The sequence below is a fragment of the Schistocerca piceifrons genome, chromosome 4, assembly GCF_021461385.2.
Source record: "Schistocerca piceifrons isolate TAMUIC-IGC-003096 chromosome 4, iqSchPice1.1, whole genome shotgun sequence".
Classification (NCBI taxonomy): domain Eukaryota; kingdom Metazoa; phylum Arthropoda; class Insecta; order Orthoptera; family Acrididae; genus Schistocerca; species Schistocerca piceifrons.
The window spans coordinates 800200235-800212594 of NC_060141.1; the positions used below are offsets into that span (position 1 = coordinate 800200235).

The following is a 12360-nucleotide window of genomic DNA, read 5'->3' on the forward strand; positions in this document are numbered from 1 at the left end:
CCCCTATTTCTCTCAGAATTTCGACGAATATCTTGCAGAATTTTAGATTGTTGAACGCTTTTTACAGGTCGACAGATCTTATGAAAGAGTCTTGATTTTCCGCTTTTTACAGGTCGACAGATCTTATGAAAGAGTCTTGATTTTTCTTAAGCCTTGCTTCCATTATCAGCAGCGTCAGAATTGCCTCTTTGGTGCCGGTGCCTTTACCTTTCCTAAAGCCAAACTGATAGTCATCCAACACATCTGAATTTTCTTTTCGATCCTTCTGTATATTATTCTTGTCAGCAACTTGGATGCAAGAGCTGTTACACTTATTGCGAAATAATTCTCGCACTCCTCGGCTCTTGCCGTCTTTGGAATTTTGAGAAAGATATTTTTTCCAAGTCAGATGGAATGTCGCCAGACTCATACATTCTAGACACCAACGTGAATAGTTGTTTTGTTGCGACTTCCCGCAGTTATTTTAGAAACCCATTTCGAAAGTTATCTATCCCTTCTGCCTGTTTTGTTTCTAGGTCTTCCGGTGCTCTCTTGAATTCTAATTCTGCGCCCCATATCTCTTCTAAATTGACCCCAGTTTCTTCTTTTAGTACATCAGACAAATCTCCCCACTCATCGACGCTTCCAGTGTACTCTGTCCACCTAATCGATCTGTCATCTGCATTTAACAGTGGAATTCCCGTTGCACTCTTAATGTTACCACCCCTGCTTTTAATTTCACCGAAACCTGTTTTGACTTTCCTGTATGCTGAATCTGTCCTTCCGACAATCATTTGTTTTTCGATGTCTTCAGATTTTTCCTACAACCATTTTGTCTTAGCTTGCCTGCATTTCCTATTTATTTCATTGTTCAGCGATTTGTATTTCTATATTCCTGAATTTCCCTGAACATTTGTGTACTTCGCTCTTTCATCGACCAACTGAAGTATTTCTTCTGTTACCCATGGTGTCTTCGCATTTACCTTCATTGTAACTGTGTTTTTCTTTACTATTTCTGTGACTGCCCTTTTTAGAGATGACCATTCTTCTTCAACTGTACTGCCTCCTGAGTTATTTCTTATTGCTATATCTATAGCCTTAGAGAATTTCAAGCGTATCTCGTCATTCCTTAGTGCTTCCATAGCCGACTTCTTTGTGTACTGATTCTTCCTGAATAATCTCTTAAACTTCAGTCTACTCCTCATTACCACTAGATTGTGATCTGAGTACAAGCCACTATACTACGCGAGGATCCATAAAAACAGCAGCTGTAGGCATATGTCCCTTCGGAACCAACCCGGGCGCCACCACACAGGTTGCCAAGATAACTGTAGCTACGCAACGCAAGGCAAAGGGTATCCTCAAGCACAGGAGTCGATACAACCACACGCATGGCTCAGTGTCATTGACGGAACTGCCTCGTAATCTCTTGCTAAACTTCAAAATTTACCTTCTGGATGACATTGGGCCTTTACAACTTGACTCAGCTACATTAAAAGATTCATAGTATTACCTCAAACGTATCTCTAATATTTTCCAAATACTTACTGTGGAACAAACGCCAAAAAATATTTTTCATCTATTTAAAGCAGGAAGCACAGTGATGTTCTTGGTAACACATTCTTGACCATCTTTACTCTCCCAGATTTTGTGCAGGAATTCACAGTATTCGTGTAAAGACGGAGGAATCTTAATTTTTTCTATACTTTGTGCAGGACATAAGCCGGGCTAGGTATATGGTTTAAATTGGCACGGGATGTTGTAAGAATATCTCCTACACCCTTCACATAGTACGTATCATTTGTACAGTGACGACCAACTTGTTACTGTTTCCTTCGTTGTGTCAAAAACTATCTAAAAAGCTTAAAACATTCAATTAATGTTTTTTAAAGTGAAAAACATAGCCTTCCTTTCACTATAGTCAATTTTACTGATAGCTCATGTCAGCCAGAGAGAAATAATTTATGTGAACCTACAGCGTCACGCGCTGCTCTGTCAACACTGATAAAGGTGATATTCTACAGCACGCTACTAGCAGTCAGATGAGGCGTCACAAGTGCTCTTTTTTGTTTGTCTGTAATAACGTCACAGATGTCTCTCTTTCGCAGTTACAAAGAAGCTTTGATTCGTTTCTTGGATTGTGGTATGTGTCGTATCGTGCACTTAATTTCCTTTCACAAAAGTGCACTTTTTTTGCTATTAATTCAGAAAAAGAGCCAAATTTCGGAGAGTATGCATTTATGCACTTATAAAAGAAGATATGCGCTTAAAATATAATATGACATATATGCACATATACAAATCATTCTGTTGTATGTAAGAAGGAATAGCTAACTTATCTAAGCAGGTCGTCAACAAAATACCTAAATAATTTAATAACTAGCAATGTAGCCAAGATTATTACCTTTAACGACGAGACCTATAACTATCGTCTTCAGTACAGAGATAAGTCGCGCCAGTTGTCCAAGTGTGTGATTTATTTCATTTAAAAGCACAACGGGTTTCGGGAAAATATTACCCCATTATGAAGTTCTATATGTTGTGTCTAGACAAGACAGCCTAGACACAATGAGAGGAAGCCGAAAGGCACGCGTTTAGCTAAAGCAGGATGGCGTGAGGTCTGAAACAGGATACGTAATGAAGGCTATAAAGAAAAGTACGTAGCTTCTGGAATACTTAAATTTAATCCATCCTTTTGGTACATCTGGAGATTGTGGCGATACAAGTGAGACTCTTTAGATACATGCAATGTTACTAATGGCGCCTTGCTAGGTCGTAGCCATTGACTTAGCTGAAGGCTATTCTAACTATCTGCTCTGCTAATGAGCGATGCTTCGTCCATGTAGTCGCTAGCAAAGTCGTCTGTACAACTGGGGCGAGTGCTAGTCCGTATCTCGAGACCTGCCTTGTGGTGGCGCTCAGTCTGCGATCACACAGTGGCGACACGCGGGTCCGACATGTACTAATGGACCGCGGCCGATTTAAAACTACTACCTAGCAAGTGTGGTGTCTGGCGGTGACACCACACTATAAGCAACGAAAAAACAAGCCATTACTATACATTATTTCACATACTAACGTACGTGTAAAGGAAATATGTGTACATGGTCCATGTCTATATTGTACCTTAAAAGATTATGCCATTAGGCGCAGTCAAAAATAAGCAAGCAGCGAAAATTCACTGTCGGAGATGCCCTTGCTGATGTGGATATCACCACGTCGAAAACAGCGTGTCCCCAGTTTCGTTGATTCTGCACATTAAGAATGAATGTCTGCTGATTGCTTATATTTGACTGTGCCTAGTCCCATAATCTTTTAAGGTACGCAACACTATGTAGACAATATAGAAAGACAGCTTAACAGTGCACGCTAATGATCTGTGTTTTCTTTCTTCACGCAACTTGATAACAGCATTATGTTATAGCATGCAGATATTTAGTGAGGTTGAAGAGTAGAGGAATTAGTATTAGCTGCCGAATCCGTTACACTGATCAAAGCAATCTTACAAGCATCGTCCGCCCCCTGACCGATGCATCATAGGAGGCTGACCATGCAGCAGCTGTTTCCAGCAGAAGAATCACACAGGGAAGGACATACATGTGTAAAATACATGCAGTAAATCGATGCTATAATTATATACTGAGTAATTAAAAATACGTTTCATCGCGAGGTATCCTTATTGCAGTATTTGACGACATCGCTGGAGAATTGCAGATTACTCGTCGGATAGTCAGTCCTTCGGAGAAGTTAAAAATTAGACAAGTAGAGTAATCGAATAACGAAACATTCGTCCGGCCCTACAGAGTCCTAACTAGTGAAACGTGGGAAACCATCTTAAGAGACGTGCAGGATATAATGTTGTTGACCATGAGGGACGACAGATTCGAATACAAAGGGCGGTAAGCACGGTAACTCAAACCCAGTCAGTTTCAGAAAACGTTGTGCCAACAGCTCGCAAAGCAAGCTGCCAGTGTGTGTGTAATACCAGAAACCAAGATGCACTCTTGCGGCCTGAGCGAGTTTCTATCACTGTGTTTTTACACACAACTGATTACAGAGTAATAGATTCCAATTCATATTCACTGAAGCTGGCGGCAACTACCACACTAATGACTTACCAACACTGTCGTGAACCAGTATCTGAAATCAGCAAAGAAGTAGGCTGTTTGAGCTTTATTGTCGGAGGAAACACTGAATGCCTCCTCTGGAGAAAATGATTCCTGCAGTTAATCTTCGCAGGAAGCCAATGCAGCAGCTTTCTGCCAGAGAGGCAGGTGACCGCAAACTGGAACTGAAGCTGGCCACGCTGCTGTGCTGCCAGGAGAGTGGGTGCCTCGAACAAGCAGTCTTCCTCTGCGCTGATATGTCTTCGTCGGCAATTCGAGGCAATGGTTCTCTTATTTACCGATTTATGCCATCTTGTGACTTTCTAAGAATAACTGTTCAGAAGACACTACAATTAATTTTCCACCACCATCCGATAGGCTCGCATCCGGGCAATACGTATGGGAGTCTGGATGGTCGGTAAAAATTCGTATTATAACTGGTATTTGCCCTTTTTAGTTTTCACACTCGCTAAATATTTAGGCGATAGACAAATGATAATTGTCAATGGTTTTCCAATATTTCCTCCTGTAGGAACTTTTGACTGGAAAGATCATCTACAGTAATAATGCACTGTAAAACTGTCGCGTCTATTTGTCTGTTTGAACACGCCCATCTCCAAAATGACTAATTGAATTTTCGTGGCGTTTCCACGGGTACCCAGAGCAAAATATCAGCTTTCCTCCACTGCACTGTTGGAGCTTTATGAATTACAACAGAGTGTCCATTACTACTGTCGAATTCTGAGAAATATTTAACAGCAGAACGTTCTCTTCTCAGCAGGTGAATGTGTTCTTGGACGACACTTTTACTGCAGATCTCGTATTCAGATGTACTGCACTGTTGTTATTAATGCAACGCCAACACAAAACACTCGTTCACAATACCTGACGACTACAGAACATTTCAGTGCGAGAAAATACGACTTTACAACGAGAGCTGACACACATTGTTGTATCTAATGTGTGTCACCACGCGGTACTGTTTACTCAAGATGGGCAACAGGAGCGAACCGATGGCGGTGTGGTAGGGGAAGCCGGTTCGCCGTTGGTGTCACCCGGGCAACGGCGTCTATTCCCGCTCCAGTCGGCCAAACGTCAGAAGACGCAACTAATTTTAAACGCACTGTAGGCTACACATCCCTCCTAGGTAATTGTACGACACAGCAGCTGTGGCTTGTATAATGTGGAAATGTTGAAGGTGTACAGTGTCCCCCTAAAAGATGTTGTGTATTTACATTAACTAAATCACGGATCTGGACAACAGGTGTCTTATATAAAATTTAAAATTTTCCCGGCGAACTAAATATTCAAAAAGATTTCGGGCTTGCAGGCGGTCGTCGTTAGCTTCCATCCACGATATTTCGACTGGACAACTGCCAGCCATCCTCAGGTGAGCCATCGAAAACTGACGAGGACGCCCTCCGTTCCGTAATGTATAGCGTGCAGCGGGTATTCCGCGCATGCGTCAAAATCATGGACAGACGAAACACACCGCCCGCCAGCAGCGCCCTCGCTGGTGGAACTGCAGAACTCAGCTGTCTTCGGTGTTGTCAATTGCCGCGGCCATCGAAGTACTCTGAAATCTTCGTCTGGAGCAGATCTTAGAGATGACGGGGTTCCACGCATTATCTAGCTGGTAGCCATTGTCAAGGTTGATAAGATTATCTGTCATGCGAATTTCCACTGATTCTTTTATGAAGGAGTCCGAAAACGCTGTTGCTGTCGCCAAAATTGCTGTCTTATCATACTCCATTGAGTGTCCAGCGGAAATGCAATGCTCCATCTTATCAACCTTGACAATGGCTACCAGCTAGATAATGCGTGGAACCCCGTCATCTCTAAGATCTGCTCCAGACGAAGACGTCAGAGTACTCCGATGGCCGCGGCAATTGACAACACCGAAGACAGCTGAGTTCTGCAGTTCCACCAGCGAGGGCGCTGCTGGCGGGCGGTGTGGTTCCTCTGTCCATATGATTTTGACGCATGCGCGGAATAGTCGCTGCACGCTATACAGGGTGTCCTAGTACGGCCAAACTTTCAGGAAACATTCCTCACACACAAAGAAAGAAAATATGCTATGTGGACATGTGTTCGGAAACGCTTACTTTCCATGTTAGAGCTGATTTTATTACTTCTCTTCAAATCACATTAATCATGGAATGTAAACACATAGCAACAGAACGTACCAGCGTGACTTCAAACACTTAGTTACAGCAAATGTTCAAAATGTCATCCGTTAGCGAGGATACATGCATCCTCCCTCCGCCGCATGGAATCCCTGATGCACTGATGCAGCCCTCGCGAGTGGCGTATTGTATCACAGCCGTCCACAATACGAGCACGAAGAGTCTCTACATTTGGTACCGGGGTTGCGTGGACAAGAGCTTTCAAATGCCCCCATAAATGAAAGTCAAGAGGGTTGAGGTCAGGAGAGCGTGGAGGCCATGGAATTGGTGTTCCTCTACCAATCCATCGGTCACCGAATCTGTTGTTGAGAAGCGTACGAACACTTCGACTGAAATGTGCAGGAGCTCCATCGTACATGAACCACATGTTGTGTCGTACTTGTAAAGGCACATGTTCTAGCAGCACAGGTACAGTATCCCGTATGAAATCATGATAACGTGCTCCATTGAGCGTAGGTGGAAGAACACGGGGCACAATCAAGACGTCACGAACAATGCCTGCCCAAACGTTCACAGAAAATCTGTCTTGATGACGTGATTGCACAATTTCGTGCGGTTTTTCGTCAGCCCACACATGTTGATTGTGAAAATTTACAATTTGATCACATTGGAATGAAGCCTCATCCGTAAAGAGAACAATTGCACTGAAATAAGGATTGACTCATTGTTGGATGAACCGTTCGCAGAAGTGTACCCGTGGAGGCTAATCAGCTGCTGATAGTGCCTGCACAAGCTGTACATGGTACGGAAACAACTGGTTCTCCCGTAGCACTCTCCATAGAGTGACGTGGTCGACGTTACCTTGTACAGCAGCAACTTCTCTGACATTAGGGATATCGTCAACTGCACGAAGAATTGCCTCGTCCATTGCAGGTGTCCTCGTCGTTCTAGGTCTTCCCCAGTCGCGAGTCATAGGCTGGAATGTTCCGTGCTCCCTAAGACGCCGATCAATTGCTTGAAACGTCTTCCTGTCGGGACACCTTGGTTCTGGAAGTCTGTCTCGATACAAACGTACCGCGCCAGGGCTATTGCCCTGCGCTAATCCATACATCAAATGGGCATCTGCCAACTCCGCATTTGTAAACATTGCACTGACTGCAAAACCACGTTCTTGATGAACACTAACCTGTTGATGCTACGTACTGATGTGCTTGATGCTATTACTGTAGAGCAATGAGTCGCATGTCAACAGAAGCACCGAAGTCAACATTACCTTTCTTCAATTGGGCCAACTGGCGGTGAATCGAGGAAGTACAGTACATACTGACGAAACTAAAATGAGCTCTAACATGGAAACCAAGCGTTTCCGGACACATGTCTACATAACATCTTTTCTTTATTTGTGTGTGAGGAATGTATCCTGAAAGTTTGGCCGTACCTTTTCGTAACACCCTGTATATTACGGAACGGAGGGCGTCTTCGTCAGTTCTCGATGGCTGGCAGTTGTCCAGTCGAAATATCATGGATGGAAGCTAACGACGACTGGCTGCAAGCCAGAAATCTTTTGAATAGGTGTTTTATAATCCCCGTATTGATACCGTTGTTCAGTTGCACTATGGTCAAGTAGATTAGTCAGATCAATGTCAATTGATGTAGGTACAGTTCTGTTTTGCAGGATTTGATCCTGCGTTTGAGGCAGCATTCGGTTCTGTGTAAAGCGTGCCTGTCGGCTGTCGTGTGCAGGGCCAGTACACGACCAAGAGCGACGTGTGGTCGTTCGGCGTGACGCTGTGGGAGGTGCTGACCCTGGCGCGCTGGCGGCCGCTGGAGCCGCTGTCGGACGCGCAGGTGCTGGAGGCGCTGGCGCGGCTGCAGCAGCGCGACGAGGCCGACGAGGCCGGCGGCGGCGGCGACGACGACGCGGACGTGGACGCGCCACTGCCGCTTGGCGCGCCCGCCTGCTGCACCAAGGACGTGCTGCGCCTGCTGCACGAGTGTCGCCGCCGGCACGCCGCGCGCAGACCGGCCTTCCGCGAGATCCACCTCTTCCTGCAGCGCAAGACGCTGGGCTACGCACCCGGCATCTTCTCCTGATGCCTCGACGACGTGCGCCTGTGAACCTCGTCCTGTTCCGGCGACGGCCTAGGTATCTGAGTCCGTAACAACTACGGACAGCAAGTCCTGCGAGTTGCGTGGGACGGTCAGAACGTTTTGATTATCATCTCCAAAAAATAGGTCACGCGATTAATCTTTTGTTGACTTGAAGTCCTGGTACATACCGCAATCCGCACGCCACATTAGCGCAACATGCAGGAGCAGAAATGAAAAGTACATGGCGCAGTCGCAATGGGAAAATGGACCGGTATTTTAGTTCTGGGTAACAGATAGTTTTCAGTATTTGTTTGGACCCAGTTATAACAGTTATTTTTCAATTTTCTGACAACCGAGAAAATAAACGAAATGTGAATTAGCCATATCATATTTGCAAAATTTTTCGTTCCAAATAAACCTATTTTATAAAAGGAATAATTCTTATTCGTAAAATTTGCATTGGTTTCAAATGTTGCGTTGTTATAGCATGTAGGTAGGGCGATCTGTGCTATTTTAATAACAGTGCCAACAGAAACGTGGAACAAACGTATGTCATAACAACTGGTATAGCACTGCTCAGACGATGATGTCCTCCTTGTTTGTGTCGTGGCTCAAGGTATGCCTGTATGTGCGGTGTGCAGCACTTGGGCCCACCTCGTCTATAAGGCAGTTTTTCGCCGACGTCGCCGAACACCCGCTGTACTGCAGATCGGCACTGACCCTAGATGGAAGTATTTTTGCGAAGTGACGTAGCAATGAACTGCAGTGCTCTATTTGCTTTAAAAGATTAAAGATTCGTCTGCCATTTCTATGAAATAATAAAACGGGAAGGTAATTATGGTAACAGTAATAAATGAAAGACTTAACAACAATTCATGCATAGTATAGAATAAACAGAGAAAGTAGTTGATCTTTTGCCTGTAACTACATAACATGCCTTTATCTCCTTGTAGCTGTTGAAAACGGACAAATTAACACGGAAATGGATTCCCTCAACCTCAGTTTTCACTCTTTATCACAAGCGATTCGTAATGCCCAGACAGTGCAATGATCCCCAGTTACAACATTTTGATTTCTGAGCAGAGTTTCAAAAAATTATGATCATAGGAGAATAGTGGTGTTTTTTTTTTGTTTTTTCTGCTGAAGTATTCCGCCACTTACCACTTTTCGAAAAGAGTAGCGAACTGTGGACGGAGTGTTCTTTAAATGACTATTTATTAATTTTTTTCGTTCTATGTACCTTGAGTCTGAGAGAGTGAAAATTTTCAACCTATGTTATATTTCTACGTTTATTACAAGGAAATAATAGAAGTAAAGGATAATCGGTTATTTCAGAAACCGGTTGGTTTGAGCTGTTTTAAGAGTCACATTAAACAGGTGTGAAAAAAAAAAGAATGTAACGGAGAACTCCGAGAACTGGTTATTTCAGCGCTAACTGCCATCCCAGTCGCCCAGGCCGTCGGTAAACTGGACTACCGTGTGATAATTCGTTACGCTAACCAGTGTAAATGTTGCAGCAGTGTCATTGGCCAATCCAGATCGCTGAAAATGTCATCTGGGTGGGCTTCGCACAGCTTCAGATTTCCGCTGCTGCTTATCATCCATCATACACTGTTTTGTCAGTGGTCTACGTTATTCTATTTTGGCCCCCTCGGAACGTGCTACGATATTGTGGCGTGAGGATTTCAGTGTGTACCTGCACTGCAGACATATGCAACCAAACATAAAATTAGAAAAGTAATTAACTTTTTAGAGGTGATAATTAAGACTTTATTACTACCTATGTGCTTATTTCAGACGGTAGTCATCACGTGAAATCAAGTGATCTTGTTGGAAGTATCTGCTGATAATTATATCCGGAGGTGTTCACGTAGCTGCACCTTTAGCTCCGTAAGCAGAATGGTCTCTGGAAGTTGTGTGCTATGATCGTTGCCTGAATCGTCTCTCCAGACTACAGTGGTTTGTTTCCGGCTGTACAATAAACATGGGCACTCCTACTAATGTACAATATTTCCAATAATAAAAAGAAAAATGCATAATAGTCATACCAAAATGTCAATAGGTTTTCATCCACGTGAGTCGTTCCAGCTTACCATTTACATTCCCCCAATACCCCAATATTAGCTCGCCACCTCCTGAAAATTGCGAGGATATGATTTGTAGCTCCTTGATAATTTGTAAAATATTATAATTCTAATCGTTTAGTTTAATAATCTATGTAATTAACACTCACACTATTATATTGAAAGCAATGAAATAGCAATATCAAAATTTCCTTGAAATATAGCATATAACCGGTGTAATGAGACAAGTTCTATTTTGTAGATCCTCTGTGGCATTTTCTAGTAGACGGTAGTCTAAATTGGCACTTTTCTCATGGGCACGTAATTCTTCCTTTTTTCCCCATAAGCTCAGCTAAGTTACAACGTGTTTTTTGCAGTATCAGCACAATTAAGACCCGTTACCGAAGTTTCTTTTTGTGTACACATTATCTGTGTTACAATTTTAGAATTCCAGTTAAACTTGTGTACTTCCGGAAGGTGTGACCTAAAAAACTATTATAATTTTTTGTGACTAAAAACGGTTACTTCGTGACTACCAGCAGAATTACAGGACATGAAATCATGCCCAGAATTGTCACTCGCCTACCTTCCTTCATATGCGTGTGTTAGGTAGAACTGTAGGCAAGTGGGGCTCACACACGTTGACGGCAGAATATAGTAACAATAATCCAGGTTTAATTTCCCACCTGTGGCAGTGTGTATACTTTCTGTCTTTGTAGTGCATCAGCTGATAAAATGTTATGAACAACGCGTAACGATCTTCAGGACTAACTGCTTTAGATTACGCATACTTGTGAAATTAAAATGATATTTTATCTGTGATAGAATAGTGGTAGATACCAGGTAAAGAGTTTCTGAGAAAACTTGAACCTAACACTGTCTTAAGTAAATCATACCTCAAGAATCAATGCCTACAATCGATGTTTGATGTGACTGAAACTTTCTGTAGGACCAATTAAAGATTTTACTAATGCGAGCTACCCCTGTTGCACTTCTTCTAGTTCACGAATGTAGAAAATGTTTGTACTACGTTGACAGCAGAAAGCTGATATTTTTTCTGGTAACAACATTTTAATGCTTTTGTACGTATTTTACTAACTGTGAGGTTTTGGAAAAAGTATGATTCCGACTTGGAGTTTGTATAAACTTCATTTTGCCTCTAAAGAAACGACATGAGGGGAAAATTTTTTCAAGCATGATTAGCTAGTCAGTATAGCAGCTGAAGTGCTCAGCAGAAACAAAAAATAGTAACTGAAAATGTAAAACTGGAATAAATTACTTAAATGAAACAACTGCCATATTTCTTGATAGTTGCTAGCAAGCAGTACTTAGTATGGTAAAAAGTTGTACCGATAAAACGTATACAGAATGGGGCAAAAAACAGCACAGAAAAATCTAAATGTTGATCACTATACATATTAGTGACTTGAGCATTCTGTACAAATACTGCAACGAAGTGCTATTTTCACAGTTAGAAAACAAAACTTGAAAGATGTTGTTGTATGTAGTTTCTCTACGCCTACTCTGTTTGTAGCTATTCTTGTATTAAGAAGAAAGTAACAAGTCGTGAAAAAGTTATCTACTACTGGAGAAAACAACGAATCTAAATTTTATAGCAAATAATGTAAAGTTGTATAGAGATGTATAGTCTAACATAGTTTTCGAAATAATGTCTAACCTACAGTACCCCGTAAGTGGTTTAAAAGAGAAATGTCTTGCAGCTCGCTAGCAAAATTCCACAAAAAGTTTTTAAACTTACGTAAATTACCGGTACCTAAAATCAAGCGGCTCTAGAAAATTGGAGAAATTTTGCGTTGTATGTTTTGTGTCATTCAGAAAGTAATAATTAACTGAGTCAGCGTGGTCTCCTTCTCAGCACATTTGCTGAATGTTGTCAAGAACACATGTTAGCACACAGAGTGTCAAAAATTTTGAAGCATAGAATCAAATTAAAACGTCAGAAAATTGATATTCAGTTACTTCACCTTGCACAAT

General features: G+C 42.4%; 1 protein-coding gene across 1 annotated transcript in view; it reads left to right on the plus strand.

Annotated features, from left to right (window-relative positions):
* LOC124796183 (discoidin domain-containing receptor 2-like) overlaps nt 1-9723 on the plus strand; it is a 136072-nt gene extending 126349 nt beyond the window's left edge. The window contains exon 16 of the mRNA XM_047260273.1: nt 7955-9723. Within this exon, the coding sequence (XP_047116229.1) occupies nt 7955-8305 (351 nt within the window). The 3' untranslated portion in view covers nt 8306-9723. The remainder of the gene's footprint in view (nt 1-7954) is intronic.
* Nucleotides 9724-12360: the final 2637 nt, after the last annotated feature.